General features: G+C 43.8%; 1 protein-coding gene across 2 annotated transcripts in view; it reads left to right on the top strand.

Annotated features, from left to right (window-relative positions):
• LOC119967060 (regulator of microtubule dynamics protein 2) overlaps window positions 1-24,593 on the top strand; it is a 151,509-nt gene that overhangs the window by 120,017 nt on the left and 6,899 nt on the right. For both annotated transcript variants that reach the window (XM_038799093.1, XM_038799092.1), the window contains 3 exons: window positions 19,591-19,689; window positions 23,113-23,166; window positions 23,277-23,354. In XM_038799093.1, coding sequence (XP_038655021.1) covers window positions 19,591-19,689; window positions 23,113-23,166; window positions 23,277-23,354 — 231 coding nt within the window. The remainder of the gene's footprint in view (window positions 1-19,590; window positions 19,690-23,112; window positions 23,167-23,276; window positions 23,355-24,593) is intronic.

Raw genomic sequence — 24,593 nt, forward strand, 5'->3', positions numbered from 1 at the left:
GTAACCAAGATATTTGGAGAGTTTAGCTGAAGCCTACTGGAGTGTATTAAATAGTAACATTTGTAAAAAGTACTTGAAAATAGATTTTAGTTAGCCAATCTGGCAAGGTGGATTGGTCTCCCTCTGTCACTGGCGGGTTGAGTACAGGCAGTTGAAATGAATGTGCTGCTGCGATTCCTGTTTATTTTTCAATGCCTGCCAATTTTCCTGTCAAAGGCATTTTTTTAGAGAGATTGAAGGGATGATTACCTCGTTCACATGGGGAGGGAAGGTGGCCAGAATTAAAAAGGTGCACTGGATACAGAACTGGCAAGGTCATAGAAGGCAGAGAGTAGCAATGGAAGGGTGCTTTTCTGATTGGAGGGCTATGACTAGTGGTGTTCCGCAGGGATCAGTGCTGGGACCTTTGCTGTTCGTAGTATATATAAATAATTTGGAGGAAAATGTAACTGGTCTGATTAGTAAGTTTGTGGACGACACAAAGGTTGGTGGAATTGCAGATAGCGATGAGAACTGTCAGAGGATACTGCAGGATTTAGATTGTTTGGAGACTTGGGCGGAGGGATGGCAGATGGAGTTTAATCCGGACAAATGTCAGGTAATGCATTTTGGAAGGTTTAATACAGGTAGGGATTATATAGTGAATGGTAGAACCCTCAAGAGTGTTGACAGTCAGAGAGATCTTGGTGTACAGGTCCACAGGTCACTGAAAGGGGCAACACAGGTGGAGAAGGTAGTCAAGAAGGCATACGGCATGCTTGCCTTCATTGGCCGGGGCATTGAGTATAAGAATTGGCAAGTCATGTTGCAGTTGTATAGAACCTTAGTTAGGCCACACTTGGAGTATAGTGTTCAATTCTGGTCGCCACACTACCAGAGAGATGTGGAGGCTTTAGAGAGGATGTAGAAGAGATTTACCAGGATGTTGCCTGGTATGGAGAGCATTAGCTATGAGGAGAGGTTGAATAAACTTGGTTTGTTCACTGGAACAAAGGAAGTTGAGGGGCGACCTGATAGAGGTCTACTAAATTATGAGGGGCATAGACAGAGTGGATAGTCAGAGACTTTTTCCCAGGGTAGAGGGGTCAATTACTGGAGGGTATAGGTTTAAGATGCGAGGGGCAAGGTTTAGAGGAGACGTACGAGGTAAGTTTGTTACACAGAGAGTAGTGGATGCCTGGAACCCGCTGCCGGAGGAGGTGGTGGAAGCAGGGACGATAGTGATGTTTAAGGGGCATCTTGACAAATACATGAATAGAATGGGAATAACGGGATATGGAGCCCGGAAGTGTAGAAGATTTTAGTTTAGACGGACAGCATGGTCAGCACAAACGTGGAGGGCCGAAGGGCCTGTTCCTGTGCTGTACTTTTCTTTGTTCTCTCTTTTCTTTGTACAGAGAGGAAGGCAGGCAAGGGGTTTAGTTCTTCCAAACCCGATGTATTATTACTGGACAGTGAATGTGGAGAAGATACAGAGCTGGGTCAGAGGGGTTGACTCCCAACGGTTCAAAATGGAGGAGAGTTTGGGTAGAGGGTCGGGATTGAAGACGCGAGCGACAGCGCCGCTCCCGACGGCTCTGGGGAGATACTCAGGGAGCCCGGTAGTCATAGCTTTGTTGAGAATTTGGAGTCAGTTTCGACAGCACTTCGGGCTAGGGGCGGGTCAAGGGAAATGCCGATTCGGGGGAACCATAGATTTGAGCCAGGGAAGTGGGATGGAAATTTTTGGAGATGGGTGGAGAAAGGAATTAGGATACTAAAAGTTTTGTTTCTTACTGGAAGGAGGTTTTTATGGTAATCTCTAAAGTGGTGCACGTGAAACTGGACCCGTGCCCTCGGGAGGCCATATTCGGGGTGTTGGACCAGCCGGGGTTGGAAACGAGCGTGGAGGCAGATGTTGTAGCCTTCGCCTCGTTGATTACCCAAAGGTAGATGCTGTTAGGGTGGAGATCAACCTCTCCACCTGTGCCCTGGCATGGCAGGGGGACCTACTGGAATTCTTGACACTTGAAAAGGTCAAATTTGAACTGAGGGGAAGGATGGAGGGGTTCTACAATTCATGGCGTTATTCATTATGCACTTTCGAGAATTATATCACATCGAACATTAGGGGGGTGTGCAGGGATGGTTGGGGAGAGAGGGACTGGATGTGTTAATGGCGACTATGGGTGATTCCTGATTCCTTTTTGTCATTTGTTTATGTTAACATGCGGGCTAATGTCTGGGGTTTGGTGGGAGGAATGGTATGTTGTTATTGATATGGGGATTGACATTACATTCGTTACTGATTATTGTTTATTGTTGGGTGTAAGTTTAGGAGAAAATGTGAAAAACGGGGAGAATAAAAACATTTTTAAAAAAAGAATAGATTTTAGTTTTTAAAAATAGATTTTCATTTTATATGAATTAATATTATGTGTGTTACGTGAACTTTAATAATTATATACTGAATGTTTCTATGCTGCTTTATTGCTGTTTTGTTTTTGCTGGCATCTGAGGTGATAATTTTCAATAGTCTTTTTTAATACTATCTTTCGTAGGATGTGGGTGTAGCAGGCAAGGCTAACATTTGCTGCCCATCAATAATTTCCTTTGAGAGGCTGGTGATGAGTTACTAGGGGTCACATTGCAAAATAGTTTGTGAAATGCACTACTGCAATCATAGAATCCTCACAGTGCAGAAGGAGGCTATTCGGCCCATCAAGTCTGCACCAACCCTTTGAAAGTCAGGTCCCTACCCTATTCCATAACCTAGTAACTCCACCTAACCTTTTGGACACCAAGGGGCAATTTAGCATGGCTAGTCTACCTAACCTGCACATCTTTGGACTGTGGGTGGAAACTGGAGCACCCGGACGAAACCCATCCAGACACTCAGAGAAAGTGCAAACTCCACTTAGACAGTCACCCAAGGCTGGAATTGAACGCTGGTTCCTGGTGATGTGTGGCAGCAGTGCTAACCACTGTGCCACCATGCTGTCCTTTGCTTCACTCCACATGTACATAATTCAGCAAGGTCATGTTCTGTTGTTAGTATGTACTTCATCCTGTATTATAATCACTAAGTACATTTAATGTTGAAATGCTGCGATCATTCGGTTGATTTGATACAAATGTATTGGTCCACAGTCTTGACCGTAATAGTAAACACAAGGAAAACAAATGTTTTTATCCACTTGAAGCCTAATAATTTCACCTATTTGAAGTGGCTTTGAGTAATTTGAATTCACTACAAATCTCAAAGCTTTAATTAATTCATGGTCACAAAAAACCTTCAGACCTTTAAATCTTCGGCCGCACTCAGCCATGAAGAGTTTTGGCTGCAGACTGTTGTTGACGCCATTCTGCTTCTTTACCATCCTCCCAAATGTTGTATGTGTCATCTTTGTCTAGTGGCTGAAGGTCCTTACCCTATAGTGACTCCTTTTGTTGTTCCCCATTGAACATAATCCCCATTGGCACAGAGACTCTGGTGTAGATTTTCAAACCTTGGAAGGGTACACAAGCTGAGAGAATTTGCAGCTCCGCGAACCCAAAATGGCTGCCCGGAGATGGAGGTGCAGGCTGGATTACAAATTTGGGGCAGGTGACCCAGAAAGAAGTGAGGAGACGTGAGGTGTGCTGGGTGAATGGGCTACATTGGGCGTCCAGCAGTATATCCAAAATCTTTTTTAAAAGAATCAAACATGCCAACCCATGCCATCTCATGTCACCCACATAAATTCTCATCATCAGTGCCGACATACAACCCTCAAGCACCCTCCAAGTCCTATATAGCCCCTAACCTAACTTACCTCCATCACATGCCAACCTATGTCCCTCACCCATCACCCTTTGCCATTACATGCACCACGCCAATTTGCCTAGTAACCGCCATGGTCAGACCTCAGGACATATGCAAAGATGAAAGAAAATAATGTTCTACAAAATAACGTGTCTTTATCACTTGGAGAGGCAGTGACGTAGCGATAATATCACAGGACTAGCAATCCAGAGGCACTGGCTAATGCTCTGGGGCTACAGGGTCAGATCTCACCATGGCAGCTGGTGGAATGTAAATTCAGTTAATAAATCGAGAATCAAAATCTAGTCTCAGTAATGGTGACCATGGAACCATTGCCGATTGTCGTAAAAACCCATCTGGTTTACTAATGCTCTTTAGGGAAGTGTTATGATCCATAACCAAATTGCCAAGTTCTTGATGTGACCCAGTTATGGACCAGTAACCTGTTTAAAGTAGACAAAGTTTGAGATACAAGAAAGAGAATAAAGCCTTAATGTTCCACAGGTTTTGACCAAATTAAATGAACTTTGCAATGCAAGGTCAAATAGTTAAAATAATTTACAACTTCTATTTTATATCCAGAGTTAATATGAGGTACATGGGAATCAATAGGAAAACTGTGGTCGAACCAACTGCATTTCAGAATAAATGGCAAACGTGATTTTGGGATGCTAAAAAGACCTTCAGCAGAGGCCTACATGTAGCAATATTCACACTCTATTTGCATATTAGAGACTTCCTACCCCTTCTGATCCGTGAAGCCATTTTCAGGGGAGCACATAATGACGTGTGTGTCCTGGGGAAAGTTGTAATTAGCCTAAAGCCCAGAGCCTTATCCCGCTGTTTCCACTTGTTCATGGACAAGTGATTAAATAATTTTCTGTAAACATACTATCTGCTTAATTCGAACACGATGTGGAGATGCCGGCGCTGGACTGGGGTGAGCACAGTAAGAAGTCCCACAACACCAGATTAAAGTCCAACAGGTTTGTTTGGAATCACTAGCTTTCGGAGCACTGCTCCTTCCTCAGGCGAGTCACTCACCTGTTGAAAGATCAGCAATTCAAAAATGAACTACAGACTGAGGTTGCTGGCATAATGGGCAGCAAGGTAGCACAGTGGTTAGCACTGTTGCTTCACAGCGCCAGGGATCCGGGTTCGATTCCCGACTTGGTTCACTGTCTGCGGAGTCTGCCTGTTGGATTTGGATTTGTTTATTGTCACATGTACCAAGGTACAGTGAAAAGTATCAACAGATCATTAAGTGCATGAAAAGAAAAGGAAATAAAAGAAAATACATAAAAGGGCAACACAAGGTTCTCCCCTTGTCTGCGTGGGTTTCCTCCGGGTCCTCCCACATGTCCTGAAAGCTATGCTGTTAGGTAATTTGGACATTCTGAATTCTCCCTCTGTGTACCCGAACAAGCACCGGACTGTGGCGACTAGGGGCTTTCCACAGTAACTTTGTTGCAGTGTTAATGTCAGCCTCCTTGTGACGATAATAAAGATGATTATTATTATTAAAACTTTAACTGCAACAGGCATAATTACCAAACTCAAACATTTTAACTTCTGATTAAGTGAAGGCTGCAACAGAGGATAGCAACAACATGTGGCAACACAGATCTGTGACTGTCGTTCTGGTGAACTGTAGTTTTCTATGCAATTTGTCCATGAAAAGTGCAAGTATGTATCCATGGGCATGTAAATTCTTTAAAGTAAAAGGATCTCCAGGCTATGCTCCTCCTCAGTACTTCCCGTACCAGCCTCCCCGAACAGGCGCCAGAATGTGGCGACTAGGGGCTTTTCACAGTAACTTCATTTGAAGCCTACTTGTAACAATAAGCGATTTTCATTTCATTCATTTCATTCCACGCAACAAGTTCAATGTGTTCCTTCCACCTGTTGCTCCTGCTCCTCCCACTGGCAAATCTTCTGTGGCCAGTTTATCGTAATCTTCCAAAATGTTGTCTACAGAAACTCAAAATTCTTCATAAAAAATAACAATAAAAAATCTGTTCACCCAAGCATTCACATCAATTTAAATGATAGCAGATGCTTTCCCATTTAATACTGTTGGAAATTGCTATTTCTACTCTGCACAGCCAATGCCTGGCCATTCGATCATATCACTGGATCAATAAAGTATCACTCAATATCATGGGGAAATTCTGATGCAACTTGGCAATTGATGATGACTGAAAAAAAGGGAGATAATAAACTACAGCAAAAAATATAAAAACAGGACTTGTGCAGGCATAACACAGCTTCTACCCTCTGGATCACTGTAAAAGTTTTGTTTTGAGGATGAGATTGTGTTTTAATGGGCAAAATGGAAATTTCAAGCTTTGTACAAATATTTTGTATCTGTTGTAAAAGGGAGTAAGAAACTTAAAACACGGTACAGTTTTAGCAGGCATGGTAGCACAGTGGTTAGCACAGTTGCTTCACAGCTCCAGGGTCCCAGGTTCGATTCCCGGCTTGGGTCACTGTCTATGCAGAGTCTGCACGTTCTCCCCGTGTCTGCGTGGGTTTCCTGTGGGTGCTCCGGTTTCCTCCCACAGTCCAAAGATGTGCAGATTAGGTGGATTGGCCGTGCCAGATTGCCCCTGGTATCCAAAAACTGTTAGCTAGGGTTACAGGGATAGGGTGAAGGTGTGGGCTTGGGTAGGGTGCTCTTTCCAATGGCTGGTGTAGACTTGATGGGCTGAATGGCCTCCTTCTGCACTGTAAATTCTATAATTATCATTAGAGAAAAAGTACTAGGCAGAACTAGTGGGATGAAAGGCTAACAAGTTCCTGGACATGTCAGCCTGCAACCTAGGGTCTTAAAAGAATGGCTGCAGGTGTGGTGATTGCATTGGTTGTAATTTTCCAAACATCCTTAGATTCTGGAAATCCCAACAGATTGGAAAACCAGGAAGGTAATAAACCTATTCCAGAAAGAGGGAGAGAGAAAGCAGGAAATGGTCAGTTAGCCGAACATCTGTCAGAGGGAAAATGCTGGAATCAATTATTAAGGAAATAAAGAATTAGGAAATAATGACAAGGCATTTAGAAAATAGTAATAACAGAAGAACTAGGAGCATGGGTAGGCCATCTGGCTTCACCAAGATCATGGTTGACCTTTTTGTAGACTCAGCTCCACTTACCCGCCTGCTCACCATAACTCTTAATTCCTTTACTGTTCAAAAATCTATCTATCTTTGACTTAAAAACCTTCAATGAGGTAGCCTCAACTGCTTCACTGGGCAGGGAATTCCACAGATTCACAACCTTTCGGGTGAAAACGTTCCTCCTCAATTCAATTCTAAATCTGCTCCCCTTTATTTTGAGGCTATGCCCCCTAGTTCTAATTTCACCCGCCAGTGGAAACAACCTTCCTGCTTCTGTGTTATCTATTCCCTTCATAATTTTATATGTTTCTATAAGATCCCCCCTTGTTCTTCTAAATTCCAATGAGTATAGTCCCAGTCTACTTAGTCCCTCTTCATAAGCTAATCCTCTCAACTCCGGAATCAACCTTGTGAATCAGCTCTGCATACCCTCCAGTATATCCTTTCTCAGTACAGTGCCAGTACATCCTTTCTCAAGTAAGGAGACCAGAACTGTACACGTACTTCAGATGTGGCCTCACCAGCATCCTATATAGCTCCAACATAACCTTCCGGTTTTCAAATTCCATCTCTCTGGCAATGAAGGACAAAATTCCATTTGCCTTCTTAATTACCTGCTGCACCTGCAAACCAACTTTTTGCGATTCATGCACAAGGACACCCAGGTCCATCTGCACCGCAGCATGCTGCAATTTTTTACATTTAAATAATCATCGATTTTGCTGTTATTCCTACCAAAATGTATGGCCTCACATTTACCAACATTGTACTCCATCTGCCAGACCCTTGTCCACTCATTTAAACTATTTGTATCCCTTTGCAGACTTTCAGTGTCCTCTGCACACTTTGTCTACCACTCATCTTAGTGTCATCTGTAAACTTGATAAATTGCGCTTAGTGTCCAAAAATGTTGGGTGGGGTTACGGGGATAGGGTGGTGGTATGGGCTTAAGTAGGGTGCTCTTTCCAAGGCCGGTGCAGACTCGATGGGCTGAATGGCCTCCTTCAGCACTGTAAATTCTATGAAATCTATGAAATAAGGGGATGTTCATTCAAGATGGAGATGGAAAGGAGTTTCTACTCTGAGGGTCGAAAATCTTTAGAATTCTCTACCCCAGCGAGTTGTGCAGACTGAGTCATTAAATTTATTCAAGGTTGAAATGGACCAATTCTCAAATGATATGAGGGTCAATGTTATGAGAAATAGAAAAGAAAATGGAGTAGAGGCCAAGTATATAGCAGCCATGATCTTATTGAATGGCAAAACAGGCTTGAGGGGCCTTATGGCCAACTCTTGCTTCTATTTTTATTTTGTTGTTATTTTCTTATGTCGCCAATCAGATTGACAGCATTAGCTTTGACTTTGGCAAACATGAGCAGACAGCCTGGCAAAAACAAGCGATTTGTTTGCCAACAGGATTTGCTCTTACCAAACTTTGTTATTTGCTTTGGTATCGACACTTTGATCAAAAAAGAAACGGACACCAAGGCCATCTAACAGTATTTGGATTTGAGTCATGGATCTGCCACCACTGTCACATCAAGCCATTTGACCATTTCCACTTTCACTACGTATGACATATTCCTGGCATTAGTAACAGGACAGAATGCATAATACTGCTCCTTTAGTGCTTTGGGATCGGCACTTCGATCAAAAAAGAAATAGACATCAAGGTCTCAAATAGTATCTGAAAAGAGAAAGAAACGGGTTAGTGTTGCAAAAGGGATTTCTAAAATATTTTTAACTTGCAACTTTGTTATCTATTTACTTTAATTAACTGAGTGCATCATGCTAAACTTGACTGTATTATAGGATGTAATAAAGAAATCTGTCAGAGGTATTAATTTTCAATGAAATGTTTAATATACATACATAGAAATATACATAGAAAATAGAAGCAGGAGGAGGCCATTCGGCCCATCGAGCCTGCTCTGCCATTCATTATGATCATGGCTGATCATCAAGTTCAATATCCTGATCCCACCTTTCCCCTATATTCCTTGATCCCTTTAGCCCCAAGAGCTATATCTAATTTCTTCTTGAAATTACACAATGTTTTGGCCTCACCTATTTCTATGGTAGTGAATTCCATGGATTCACCACTCTGAGTGAAGAAATTTCTCCTCACCTCAATCCTAAATGATTTGTCCCTTATCTTCAAACTATGACCCCCACCATCGGGAACATTCTTTCTGAATCTACCCGATCTACGTAGGGGCTGGTTTAGCACACTGAGCTAAATCACTGGCTTTTAAAGCAGACCAAGCAGGCCAGCAGCACGGTTCAATTCCCGTACCAGCCTCCCCGGACAGGCGCCGGAATGTGGCGACTAGGGGCTTTTCACAGTAACTTCATTGAAGCCTACTCGTGACAATAAGCGATTTTCATTTCATCTACTCCTATTAGAATTTTATAAGTTTCTATGAGATCTCCTGTCACTCTTCTAAACTCCAATGAATATAATCCTAACCAATTTAGTCCCTCCTTCATATGACAGTCCCGTCATCCCATCAGTCTGGTAAACCTTCGTCACACTCCCTCCATAGCAAGAACATCCTTCCTCAGAGAAGAACACCAAAACTGCACACACAACTCCAGGTGTGGCCTCACCAGTGATGTCCTCTGGGGTTATGCATTTACGTACTTGCAATGCAAGCTCTTCATTTGACTCAGAAAATTGCAGTAAAACATCCCTATTCCTATACTCAAATCCTCTCGCTCTGAAGGTCAACATAATATTGCCTTCTTTACTGCCAGTCGTAGCTGTGAGCTTACTTTCCACGACTGATGCACAAGTACACCAAGGTCTCCCTGAGTATCCACGTCTTTCAATTTACACTCATTCAAATAGTAATCTGCCTTCCTATTTTTGCTACCGAAGTGGATAATCTCACAACCAGCTGGGGCTGGTTTAGCACAGGGCTAAATCGCTGGCTTTGAAAGCAGACCAAGGCAGGCCGGCAGCATGGTTCAGTTCCCTTACCAGCCTCCCCGAACAGGCGCTGGAATATGGTAACTTGGGGCTTTTCACAATAACTTCATTTGAAGCCTACTTGTGACAATAAGCCATTTTCATTTCATTCATTTTTCATTTCATTTCATTCAGTTATCCACATTATACTGCACCTGCCATGCATATGTCCACTCACTCAGCTTGTCAAAATCCCACTAAATCATCTCTGCATCCTCCTCATAGCTCATCCTCACACCCAATGTTGTATCATCTGCAAATTTGATTTGGAGATAATACATATAGTTCCCTCATCCAAACCATGAATGTATAATATGAACAGTTGGGGTCCTAGCCCAGATCCCTGCTGTACCCCACTAGTCACTGCCTGCCAATCAGAAAAAGACCCATGTATTCCAACGTTTTGCTTCCTTTCCACAATTAGATTAAATGTGTTTACTTCAATTTGTGCTATCAATTCATCAATTCATTGTTGCAAATGCTGTGTGCATTCAGATACATAAGAACATAAGAACTAGGAGGAGGAGTAGGCCATCTGGCCCCTCGAGCCTGCTCCGCCATTCAATTAGATCATGGCTGATCTTTTGTGGACTCAGCTCCACTTTCCGGCCCGAACACCATAACCCTTAATCCCTTTATTCTTCAAAAAACTATCTATCTTTACCTTAAAAACATGTAATGAAGGAGCCTCAACTGCTTCACTGGGCAAGGAATTCCATAGATTCACAACCCTTTGGGTGAAGAAGTTCCTCCTAAACTCAGTCCTAAATCTACTTCCCCTTATTTTGAGGCTATGTCCCCTAGTTCTGCTGTCACCCGCCAGTGGAAACAACCTGCCCGCATCTATCCTATCTATTCCCTTCATAATTTTAAATGTTTCTATAAGATTCCCCCTCATCCTTCTAAATTCCAACGAGTACAGTCCCAGTCTACTCAACCTCTCCTCATAATCCTCACGGTAGCATGGGGGGCCTCACGGGGCCTCACGGTAGCATGGGGGGCCTTACGGTAGCATGGTGGTTAGCATCAATGCTTCACAGCTCCAGGGTCCCAGGTTCGATTCCCGGCTGGGTCACTGTCTGTGTGGAGTCTGTACGTCCTCCCCGTGTGTGCGTGGGTTTCCTCCGGGTGCTCCGGTTTCCTCCCACAGTCCAAAGATGTGCGGGTTAGGTGGATTGGCCATGCTAAATTGCCCGTAGTGTAAAGGTTAATGGGGGGGATTGTTGGGTTACGGGTATACGGGTTACGTGGGTTTAAGTAGGGTGATCATTGCTCGGCACAACATCGAGGGCCGAAGGGCCTGTTCTGTGCTGTACTGTTCTATGTTCTATGTTCTATAATCCAACCCCTTCAGCTCTGGGATTAACCTAGTGAATCTCCTCTGCACACCCTCCAGCGCCAGTACGTCCTTTCTCAAGTAAGGAGACCAAAACTGAACACAATACTCCAGGTGTGGCCGCACTAACACCTTATACAATTGCAACATAACCTCCCTAGTCTTAAACTCCATCCCTCTAGCAATGAAGGACAAAATTCCTTTTGCCTTCTTAATCACCTGTTGCACTTGTAAACCAACCTTCTGTGACTCATGCACTAGCACACCCAAGTCTCTCTGAACAGCGGCATGCTTTAATATTTTATCATTTAAATAATAATCCCGTTTGCTGTTATTCCTACCAAAATGGATAACCTCACATTTGTCAACATTGTATTCCATCTGCCAGACCCTAGCCCATTCACTTAACCTATCCAAATCCCTCTGCAGACTTCCAGTATCCTCTGCACTTTTCGCTTTACCACTCATCTTAGTGTCATCTGCAAACTTGGACACATTGCCCTTGGTCCCCAACTCCAAATCATCTATGTAAATTATGAACAATTGTGGGCCCAACACGGATCCCTGAGGGACACCACTAGCTACTGATTGCCAACCAGAGAAACACCCATTTATCCCAACTCTTTGCTTTCTATTAATTAACCAATCCTCTATCCATGCTACGACTTTACCCTTAATGCCATGCATCTTTATCTTATGCAGCAAACTTTTGTGTGGCACCTTGTCAAAGGCTTTCTGGAAATCCAGATATACCACATCCATCGGCTCCCCGTTATCTACTGCACTGGTAATGTCCTCAAAAAATTCCACTAAATTAGTTAGGCATGACCTGCCCTTTACGAACCCATGCTGCGTCTGCCCAATGGGACAATTTCTATCCAGATGCCTCGCAATTTCTTCCTTGATGATAGATTCCAGCATCTTCCCTACAACCTATATAAAGCTCACTGGCCTATAATTTCCTGCTTTCTGCCTACATCCTTTTTTTAAACAGTGGCGTCACGTTTGCTAATTTCCAATCCACCGGGACCACCCCAGAGTCTAGTGAATTTCGGTAAATTATCACTAGTGCATCTGCAATTTCCCTAGCCATCTCTTTTAGCACTCTGGGATGCATTCCATCAGGGCCAGGAGCCTTTAAAGGTCTACCTTTAGCCCCATTAGCTTGCCCATCACTCCCTCCTTAGTGATAACAATCCTCTCAAGGTCCTCACCTGTCATAGCCTCATTTCTGTCAGTCGCTGGCATGTTATTTGTGTCTTCCACTGTGAAGACCGACCCAAAAAACCTGTTCAGTTCCTCAGCCATTTCCTCATTTCCCATTATTAAATCTCCCTTCTCATCCTCAAGGACCAATATTTACCTTAGCCACTCTTTTTTGTCTTATATATTTGTAAAAACTTTTACTGTCTGTTTTTATATTCTGGAAGGTTACTCTCATACTCTATCTTACTCTTTATAGCTTTTTTAGTAGCTTTCTGTTGCCCCCTAAAGATTTCCCAGTCCTCTAATCTCCCAGCAATCTTTGCCACTTTATATGCTTTTTCCTTCAATTTGGTACTCTCCCTTATTTCCTTAGATATCCACGGTCGATTTTCCCTCTTTCTTCCTTCCTTCCTTTTTGTTGGTATAAAGCTTTGCTGAGCACTGTGTAAAATTGCTTGGAATGTTCTCCACTGTTCCTCAATTTTCCACCATAAAGTCTTAGCTCCCAGTCTACCTTAGCTAGTTCTTCTCTCATCCCCTTGTAATCTCCTTTGTTTAAACACAAAACACTAGTATTTGATTTTACTTTCTCATCCTCCATCTGTATTTTAAATTCCACCATATTGTGATCGCTCCTTCCGAGAGGATCCCTAACTATGAGATCATGAATCAATCCTGTCTCATTACACAGGACAAGATCTAGGACCGCTTGTTCCCTCGTAGGTTCCATTACATACTGTTCTAGGAAACTATCGCGGATACATTCTATAAACTCCTCCTCAAGGTTGCCTTGACCGACCTGGTTAAACCAATCGACATGTAGATTAAAATCCCCCATGATAACTGCTCTACCATTTCTAAATGCATCAGTTATTTCTTTGTTTATTGCTGGAGGGCATTACATTTTGTATTATTATTTTCAAAATGTCTAGCCTTATATGTTGGTACACTCTTAAGTTTGTACTCTCTGATCCTTCCTGCCACACTCAGATTATCTATTCCCTTATTGCCACCTTGCTCTCTTGCCTTGTCCTCTCTCTTTAATTTATCACATCTTGCCTGACTGAAACCCTTCCATTTGCTGCAGTAGATGAGGCATGATTTATTGGCCTCTATTTTCACTTGGTCATCTTGTCATGACCCTCTTCTCAGCCAGCTGAGCATTTCTCTTCTGTTCACCTTGTCCAAGGTCATGGTCATCAGCAACTGGTGTCAATATCTGCCATCTTCATATCTCCCTTCAGGTGTCTTTGTAGCAGAGTTATGGGCACTGAGGATTCACCATGCAGAAGGTCTTTGGGTATACGTTTGACATCCATCCGTTGTACATAGCTGAGGCAGTGCAGAAGATGTTGGCTAAACAATGAACGTATGCTGATGGAATTATCACCTTCTAAGATCTCCGAGTTTGGTGATTTTGTCCTGCCAAAAGTTGCCGAAGATATATTGAGACAGCAAAGGTGGAAACTGTTCAGCATTTTCGCCTTCATATGTTGCCCAGATCACACCACTGTAGATAAGTGAACTGAGGACACAAGCTTGGTAGATTCATGGTTTGATGTTCTCAGTCAGTTTGCTGTTGATCCATATTCTCTTACTCAGACTGGACACAACAACTGCAGCTTTTGTGATGTGTGTGTTGATTTCAGCATCAAGTCATAAATTGCTGGTGATTGTGGAGCCTAAATATGTGAAGCTATCAACAACTTCCAGCATCACTTGTCAATGCTGACAGAAGGCAGTATGGCAACATCATGAACTGTGATATTTGTCTTCATAATGCTGATGATCAAACCAAACTCTGTCCATTTACCAGTGCAGATGCTCCTTGGTATGGAATGTTAGTTCAGAATCCATCAACATAGAGCAACTCTGATGAGGTCTTAGGTTCTCAGGTGAGCAAGGCTGAATGCCTTTCCATCAGTTCTGCTTTGTAAGCAGTCATGAAGCCATATCATAGAAGTCAAGAGAGGAATACGCCAATGGTTGTTAGTGCTGGAACATACCCCCACTTGACCCTGCAATGGATCTCAATGGTTTCTTATGTTGCCCTGCCATAGCTGATCTTACTGATCATGTTGTCATTTAATGCAAAGATTATATTGAACAACCTTGGTGGGCAACCAGTTTTCTCCAGCAGATTAAATAACGTGGTCCAATGCTTTGGTGAGGTTGTTGAAGGTACCATTGGAAGGGCCCTTCATGTTGATTCTCTTATTTTATACTTATTTTATTTTGTCATAATGTGGAGATGTCGGCGCTGGACTGGGGTGAGCACAGTAAGAAGTCTTACAACACCAGGTTAAAGTCCAACAGGTTTGTTTCAAACACTAGCTTTTGGAGCACTGCTCCTTCCTCAGATGAATGAAGACATATGTTAATTCCCTGAAAATGCTCGCATTCTAAGCATTGTCTGGCATCTTTGACTTTGTCTATATATATATATGTTTCTGGAACATACCTCGTCATTCACCTGAGGAAGGAGCAGTGCTCCGAAAGCTAGTGTTTGAAACAAACCTGTTGGACTTTAACCTGGTGTTGTAAGATTTTATTTTGTCGAAATCATTTTGGTTCATGGATCTTTAATAGACACATACTTTTAAGTCGAGCAGGGAAAGTAAGGAACTCAAAAGCTGTAAATAGTAAATTATGCTATGAAGATTTAGATTTTGAACAGAAGACCTTAGTTTATGGCACCTTAGAGATTGGGGGGATTTGGATTGATTGGTTGGCCAGTGGCCAATGGATTGGCCAAGGACAGTATTCTGCCCAACAACAGATGGCAATTGCATCCTGCCAGGTGGGAATGTAGCCATGCTGGCCACGCAAAATGGACACTGAGCCAAACTAAAATGGAAGGCTGCTGAGAAACAGACAGTTCAGCCAGAACAGCAGTCTGCAAAGAGCAGTTTGCATTCTGCAGCAGCAGAAACCAGTTTGGGCTCAGGTAAAGAGACCTTAGCTAGGTGCAAATGGCAAAACGCTTTGCATGCTAATGAGGCCATCAGACTTGAACACCCACACAATAGATACATTTGGTTCTGAATGGACACATTCCAATCAAGACCCAGACATCGAGGCACCAGAAACCTCCGAACAAAAGGACATAAGAAACGCCCCCTCCATCACGGAGACCCCCTCGCATTGGGGAATTAATCCAGTATCGATAAGAAATTGATCCAATAGGTAGAGCCCTGCCCGAGAAGAGGGAAGGACAACGGAACCCCTATAAAAGATAGGGACCTCGTGTTGTCCGGTCTGTTAAACCTGTGCTCCGGCCCCGACTGACACCTGGTATCCTGACTCCAGCCGTTGAGCACCAGCCGCCGAAACCGTAAGTTCAACGCTCGCTACGCGATCCAAGCCCGCTAGACTCCCAAGTGCCAGAACGCTTGCTGAAGGCTGCAGACAAAACCAGGACGAAGGCCTCGTTCTCTGACCTTGCCTGTTCCTGTTAGATAAGTATTCTGTTTGCTTATGTTTAGTTGTAGCTTAGTCTCTTAGTGTGTGTGCATGAGTATTTATTATTAACTGTATAATAAATATTGATCGTTTGAACTTGACTAATCGGTGTATCGTCTTTATTACTTTGAATTTGACCTTGGAATACTTGTGACGTTGCCTATACGGCAGCTGGCGACTCCAGAGCTTAAATAATTACATAGAACAGAGCCTAGCAGTGTTAAGCACACGTCGAACTCGGAGGCGTGTTAATACACTCCAATAAACGCGTTTTACGCCCATAGTAAAACGTGCAACAGGGTTTACAGAGAACTCAGCATAAAGCTCCTGGGCACTGAGAAGATGCTGTGTGTTTCAATCTCTCGCTCTTTCTCTCTCGCTCTCTCTCTCTCTCTCTCTTTCTCCCAAATGTTTCCTACCTGCTGTTTCTGAGTCTGCAGAGACTCTCATGAGTCAACAGTGAAAACTATTACAGACTGAAAGCAAAGACCTCATCCAACTGGAGGCCAAGACTGAAAGCATCTAACTGGAAGATGTCCATCTCAGCAGACTTTTTGCCTTTTATTTTTTAATTTTTACACCCCTCTTTCCCTTCTGTGTTTGTCTGACTTGTATGGGTGTGTGTGTAGATGGTGGGGCCAGTTAAACGGACGAGGGTAGAAATGAATAATAATTAACCAGTTGCATTTTCTGCTTATTTACTTGTATTTATTTTATTAATGAAAGTTAATTGTGTTTAAATTTACAAAGCTGGTGACTGTAGTTATTGGGCAGCCAAAGTCCAAAGACTTTTTTTAAATTAAGAATTGATTTCAACTGTGTTGTGGCTCCTGGTCAAGTGGGGCTGGAATTGACTGTGCACTAGCCCAGGGTGTCAGCACACCATACAGTGGTCTCCTTTCATCACGGCAATTCTCTTTCAGCTGTCAGGCTGAGAAGATCATGGTGGCATGGGAGCACAGTAGTTATAATAATAGTCTTTGTCACAAGTAGGCTGACATTAACACTGCAATGAAGTTACTGTGAAAAGCCCCTAGTTGCCACATTCTGGTGCCTGTTCGGGTACACGGAGGGAGAATTCAAAATGTGCAAATTACCTAACAGCATGTCTTTCAGGACTTGTGGGAGGAAACCGGAGCACCCGGAGGACACCCACGCAGACACTGGGAGAACGTGCAGACTCTACACAGACAGTGACCCAAGCCGGGAATCGAACCAGGGACCCTGGAGCTATGAAGCAACAGTGCTACCCACTGTGCTACCATACTGCCCTCTTCACTTAGTGGTTAGCACTGCTGCCTCACAAAGCGAGAGACCCGGGTTCAATTCCGGCCTCGGGTGACTGTATGGAGTTTGTACACCCTCCCTGTGCCTGCGTGGGTTTCCTCCGGTTGCTCTGATTTCCTCCCATAGTCCAAAGATGCGCAGGTTAGGTGGATTGGCCATGATAAATTGCCAAAGGTTAGGTGGAGTTACGGGCTAAGGGTAGAGAATTGTGCCCAGATAGGGTGCTCTTTCAGAGGACCAGTGCAGACTCGGTGGGTCAAATAGACCCCTCCTACACTGTCAGGATTCTATGATTCTAGGGAACGTACCTTAGCTAGCAGAAATAGAGAAGCAGGTGCTACAGGAGTGATGTCAGGCAGTATAGCTTCAGCACCTGGAGCTTTGTCCCTGGCAAGTGAGTCAATTGCTTTGCTAAGTTCCTCCATTTGTTCATTACGAGCTCTGCCATGATAGTCAGGCTTTCTATCATGTCTAGAACTTCCTCTATTCCTTTGTTTACCTGAAGTACAACTCTCCAACTGTCCATCACAGTTGGTGATGACTCCCAGATAGCTTTTTATGACAATCCACTAGTTCCATGGTCACTATTAGTGGCTTTTTACCTCCGATTACGCTGAATATTTTTCCTTCACTGCCGCTGGGTCAAAACCTTATAATTCCCTCCCTAACAGCACTGTGGGTGTACCAGCACCATATGAATTGCAGTGGTTCACAAAGGCAGCTCACCACCACCTTCTCGAGGATGATTAAGGATGGGAAATCGTGGAATAACCTTTCTTAAAAGGTAAAAACAAAGATTGCAGTATCCTTTTCTAGAATTTTTTTTATATTGGTAGTAACATAATAAACCTTTTGGATTAAAGTCTTTCATCCTTAAGTGATTATGCATCCCTCAACGAGACTATGACCACCAGTTAATGTACAACCATATTCATCCTTTAATTAATTGTTTTTAAAAGAAGAAAGAGAACAAAGAAAAGTGCAGCACAGGAACAGGCCCTTCAGCCCTCCAAGCCTGCACCGACCATGATGCCCTAACTGAAAAAAAAAACCTTCTGCCCTTACTCAGTCCATTTCCCTCTATTTCATCCCTATTCTTGTATCCATCCTGATGACTCTTAAATGTTGCTAATGTATCTGCTTCCACCACATACTTTGGCAGCGTGTTACAGGCACCCACCACTCTCTGCGTAAAACACTTATCCCGCACATCTCCCTTAAACTTTCCCCCTCTCATCTTGAAGCTGTGCCCCTTGTAATTGACACTTCCAACCTTGGAAAAAGCGTCAGACTATCCAGCCTGTCTGTGCCTCTCATAATTTTGTAGACCTCTATCGGGTGTCCCCTCAGCTTCCGTCTTTCCAGTGAAAACAATCCTAGTTTATTCAACCTCTTTAGCCAACTCCCTCTGTTATATTACAGGGGTGTAATATATATGCTTCTCATTTGTCTTGCCGTGTTATACTTAACTTGATAAACAGTCAAAGTCTTCCAGTTGATATAGTAGTAGAATTAACTAAGATTGAATTAAATTAACAATAAATAAAATACACTACACTCTGAGCTGGTCACACTTCTATCGTCTAGCTACAAAACACACAAAGACAGCGGGGAAAACAGCTTGAGTTTACTTATATATTCCCAGTTAGTGTTGCCCTCTAGTGATCATCTGACTGTACTGACTGATCATGTATTTACATGTACAGAGATCACTACACCCTCGAGACCAGGCAACATCCTGGTGAACCTTCTTTGCACTCTCCAAAGCTTCCACGTCTTTCTGATAATGTGGTGACCAGAACTGCACGCAATATTCCAAATGCAGTCTAACCAATGTTTTATACAGCTGCAACATGATTTCCCAACTCCTGTACTCAATGCCCCGGCTGATGAAGATAAGCCTGCCATATGCCTTCTTGGTCACCTTGGCCACCTGTGTTGCCACTTTTAGAGAACTGTGGACTGCGCTCCCAGATCCCTTTGAATGTTCGATTTGATTCTCCGCTGGGTCACTGTGCGGAGTCTGCACTTTCTCCCCGTGTCTGCAAGGGTTTCCTCCGGGTGCTCCGGTTTCCTCCCACAGGCCAAAGACGTGCTGGTTAGTTGGAATTGGCCGTGGTAAATTGCCCTTAGTGACCAAAACAGTTAGGAGGGGTTATATGGTTATGGGGATAGGGTGGAAGTAAAGGTTTATGTGGGTCGGTGCAGACTCGATGGGCCGAATGGCCTCCTTCTGCACTGTATGTTCTATGTCTATGTTGATGTTCCTCAGGGTTCTTCCATTTACAGTATAAGTCATACCTATATTTAGGAATAATTTTATGTGCATTGTCAAAGTCTGAAATTCATTGCATATACATTGCACAAAACTGATTCATTTGATTCCAGTGTTTTACATGCTAATACTGTTTGAGTTGATGGTTTGCAGGCTTCGCAGTTGACATGGCTAGAAAAAAAGGTCGCTGCAACATTGTTTAACGAGGCACCAGATTCAACCATACAGGATGCTTTGCAATGTTTCCTCAAGGTAATAAACTTTTGCCAGTTATTCAGTTTTAAGCATCCTGCTTATTCTAGTCTGGTCACTGATTCAGATGTTGATTTTGATTTTAAAACATTTGAAGTGAAGAAAATTTTAAAGCCATTTCAATACTGCATGTATCACTTACTGTCATGTATCACTTGTGTTCATTGTCCTGCAAGGTGATGATGACCATGTTCATCATCTGGGGTGTTTGGTAGAGGACCAGAGGGTATTTAGTTGACTGTGAAGGCTGATCTGCACTTGGAGGTTTCAGTTGCAAATAGGACAGGGTACCGCAGACAATTGAGTTTTCACTGAGTTGCTGGCTTGGGATTTACTCTCTGCCTCTGATATATGGATGCTTTGAAGGGGGCTGCACTTTTTTTTTATTTGGCTGCACTGGGTGCAGAGATCCTGATCGAGCTTCTCCCAGGACTCGAAGTTGATGTCAAACCTCCAAGTGATACCTTCAGAGTGTCCTTGCAGAATGCAAACATGCAAAAGAGGAGTAGAAGTATGCCATTTATCCTCTTGAGCATGCTCTACCATTCAGTAAGATTGTGGCTGATCTGATTATAACCTCAACCCCACATTCTGCCTACCCTAGATAACCTTTCACCCCCTTACATATCAATAATCCTTCAAGCTCTGCCTTAGACGTATTCAAAGACTCTACTTCCTAAAAGCAATGGAAGTAAGTTTCAAAGACCCATGACCCTCTGAGAGAATATCCACCCAGTCAAGAGCCCTCAGGATCCAGGGCCGGCCCAAGGTACCGGCAACTCGGGCAGTCGCCCGGGGCGCCATGTGCTAGGGGGCGCCAGAGACTCGGTCCCGCGCATGCGCAGTTGGGCCGGTGCCAACCAGCGCATGCGCGGCGGCCGCCCTCCCCCAGGGCGGCCCCCTCCGCCCCCCCTCCGTCCGTCCCCCTCCGCCCGTCCCCCTCCGCCCCCCCCTCCGTCCGTCCCCCTCCGTCCGTCCCCCTCCGTCCGCCCCCCTCCGTCCGTCCCCCTCGGCCCCGCCCCGCCTCGGCCCCGCCCCCCCGCCTCAGCCCCGCCCCCTGCTTTCCTTTTTTTTTTAAATGGTATTTTATTTCAAACTTAGTCAAACAGTTACAAAACATGAACAAACTGGGGAACATGCTCCCCATCACACAATTCTATAGTCTGTACAGGTTTTCCCCCCGTTTTAACTCTTTTCCCCCCCCCCCCCCCCCCCCCCCCCCGGAGACAAACAGCTCCTCCGACATGGCCGAGCAGCCCCACCTTGTCTCGAAGCCCTCCGCTGAACCCTCAGTTCATATTTGATCTTTTCCAAACGGGGTAAGTCATATAAGTCTCCTAGCCAGCCTGCCACGCCCATCGGCATTGCCGATAGCCATTTCAATAAGATCCTTCGGCAGGCAGCCAGAAAGACGAAGGCCACGACACTGCCTTCCTCCTCCACATCAGTTCCGGCTTCTCTGATATCCTGAATATCGCCACCATAGTGTCATGCTTGACCTCCTCCCCCACAACCTTTGTTAGTGTCGTGAAAACTCTCGCCCAGTATCTCTCCAACCTCCCACATCCCCAGAACATATGGGCGTGGTTTGCTGGTCCCCGCCCACACTTGTCGCACTTTAACCCATATCCGCTTCCAATTAACAAACTCAGCTATCTTAACATTCAACAGCACTTATAACAGTCGATAATGTTTCATCTCTTCCAATCTGCTTGGATTATTTTCTTAATTCAGTTATGTGATGTGGGCATCTCTGGTTGGGCCAGCATTTATTGCTCATCCCTGAGGGCATTTAAGAGTCAACCACATTGCTGTGGGTCTGGAGCCACATGTAGGCCAGACTGGGTAAGAACGGCAGATTTCCTTCCCTAAAGGACATTAGCGAACCAGATGGGTTTTTCCAACAATCGACAATGGTTTCATGGTCATCATTAGACTTTTAATTCCAGATTTTTTTATTGAATTCAAATTCCATGATAAGCCCTGGCGGGATTCCAAACCAGGTACCCAGAGCATTACCTTGGGTCTCTGGATTACTGGTCCAGCGATAAGACCACTATGCCACTGCCTCCCCAGAATTATTCCAGGCATTAATGATAATTTTCATATTAACTGTTTTAAAATTGCTTTAAACTTTTTTTTCTGATATTACTACTTCCATAATAATACTAGCTACCCTTATTTCAAAGAAAAATTATGTTTACCCCAAACAACGTCCAATAACAACTTAAAATTCATACACTGCCTTTGACATAGTGGCAGTTATATCTCAAGGCCCTTCATTGGAGCGTTATAAAACAGAATTTGCTCCGGAGACTGAATGCCTCCACCTCGTGTGCGAGGTTGGGGCTGATACAGCTGAAGGTGGTATACAGAGCACTCCTCACGAGGGTGAGGATGAGCCGATACTTTGAAGGAGTAGAAGATGTGTGTGAATGTTGCGGGAGGCGCGCTAAGCACGTTCATGAGTTTTGGTCCTGTCCGAAGCTGGAGGATTACTGGAAGGAGGTTTTTAGGGTAATCTCTTAAATGGTGCACGTGAAAGTGGACCTGGGCCCTTGGGAGACCATATTCGGGGTATCGGACCAGCCAGGGTTGGAAACGGGTGCGGAGGCAGATGTTGTAGCATTCGCCTCATTGTTTGGCTGAAGGCGGATCCTGATAGGTTGGAGAGCAACCTCTCCACCCTGTGCCCTGGCGTGGCGGGGGGGCCTGTTGGAATTCTTGATTCTTGAGAAGGTTAAGTTTGAACTGAGGGGAAGGATGGAGGGGTTCTACAATTCATGGGCATTATTCATTATGCACTTTCATGAACTGGATAACATCGAACATTAGTTGGGGGGGGCATTTGGAGGGTTGGGGGGAGGGGGGCTGTATGTGTTAATGGTGACTATGGGTGATTCCTGTTCGTCATTTATTTATGTTAACATGCGGGCTAATGTTTGGGGTTTGGTGGGAGGATGGGATCATTGTTATTGATATGGGGATTGACATATTTGTTACTGATTATTGTTTTTTGTTGGTGGCTGTAAATTTGGGAGAAAATGTGAAAAAGGAGGAGAATAAAAATATTATTTTTAAATATAAATAAAACAGAATTTGAAACTGAGTCACACAAGATATTTGGACAGATAATCAAAGGCTTGGTCAAGGTGGGAGGTGATAGGTGTGTCTTAAAAGAGGGGAAAGAGCGACAGAGATTTTTAGAAATGGAATTCCAGGGCTTAAGGCCCTGGCAATTGAAGGCACAGCCACCATTGGAGATAAGTTAATCATCCTATTTCAAGCTGAGTCTCATGGTCTGCCTTATACATTAGCTGCTCAATCCTGCATTTAAATTCTGAATACCACCCCAATTCAGCTCACTCCTTTAATCCTTGAGTGTAACCTATATGTAAATATATATTTGTCTCCTGTTTTCAGGTAGAGGAACTACACCCAAGATATTCCAAAACTAATTGTGTATATATAACAAAGGTGGGTATCGCTTTTTCACCGTCCATTGGAAATGTCATGAGCAGCTCTGAATATAAATTTCAACATGTTTTTAAGGTCCATTTCTGAAAATTATTTTATTTTACCTTTAGTGCTACAGAGAACTTGGACAACCCAATAATGCACATACGTGGTGTGACATGGCAGCATCCTTTCCCAATAATGCAGAGGTATTTAACTGCCATCCTTAAATGTCATGCAGTTGAAAGCATCAATTTCTGTTCTTTATATAGATATATATATAAAATATGAAACATTATGAAGAACATGAAAACTGCCTATCTATTCTGTGTTCTCCAGCTAGGATTTAATCCGTGGTTAACATTGTTTACGAGCACTTCCCCAATGATTCAATGAATTTCTCCTATGAATAGCTGACTCTTATCCATGTCTGGACTGAGATCAATGACATGAAGGGTGTTACAATTGGCTTCAATAACCTTGTGATGGGAAGGGGGAAATCTCATGTACATGTGGATAGTAACGAACAAGATCTGGCTTGACCATATCATTACCTGCCCCCTGTGGCAGTCTTTTGTTTCATAAGATGATGGTTTGCACCATGATGGTGTATTTTGTATTAAGCATTGCCTGGTGTGGCTCAGAAATCCCACTCTGACGTGGGAGTCTCTGCAGCATTTGCTGCAAAAACTGTTAATGGGCTGAGAAGATGGATGATTCCTTGTCTTCTATTTGCAAATGACACGAAGCTGGGTGGGAGGGTGCGCTGTGAGGAGGATGAAGAGATGCTTCAGTATCATTTCAACAAGTTGAGTGAGCGGGCAAATACATGGCAGAGACAGTATAATATGGATAAATGCAAGATTATCCACTTTGGCGGCAAAAACAGGAGGACAGATTATTATCTGAATGGCTACAGATTGAGAGAAGGAAATATGATTGGTGGCATGGTAGCACAGTGGTTAGCACTGTTGCTTCACAGCACCAGGGTTCCAGGCTCGATTCCCAGCATGAGTCACTGTCTGTACGGAGTCTGCACGTTCTCCCCGTGTCAGCGTGGGTTTCCTCCGGCTGCTCCGGTTTCCTCCCACAAGTCCCGAAAGACGTGTTGTTAGGTAATTTGGACATTCTGAATTCTCCCTCAGTGTACCCGAACAAGCACCGGAATGTGGCAACTAGGGGGTTGTCACAGTAACTTAATTGCAGTGTTAATGTAAGCCTACTTGTCACAATAAAGATTATTTAATAGGTAATTTGGACATTTTGAATTCTCCCTCAGTGTACCCGAACATGCGCGGGAGCGTGGCGACTTGGGGATTTTTACAATAACGTCATTGCAGTGTTAATGTAAGCCTACTTGTGACAATTAAAGATTATTATTATGATGATACAATGAGACCTGGGTGTCCTTGTAAACCAGTCGCTGAAAGCAAGCATGGAGGTGCAGC

Source organism: Scyliorhinus canicula, chromosome 6 (assembly GCF_902713615.1).
Source record: "Scyliorhinus canicula chromosome 6, sScyCan1.1, whole genome shotgun sequence".
NCBI classification, from domain to species: Eukaryota; Metazoa; Chordata; class Chondrichthyes; order Carcharhiniformes; family Scyliorhinidae; genus Scyliorhinus; species Scyliorhinus canicula.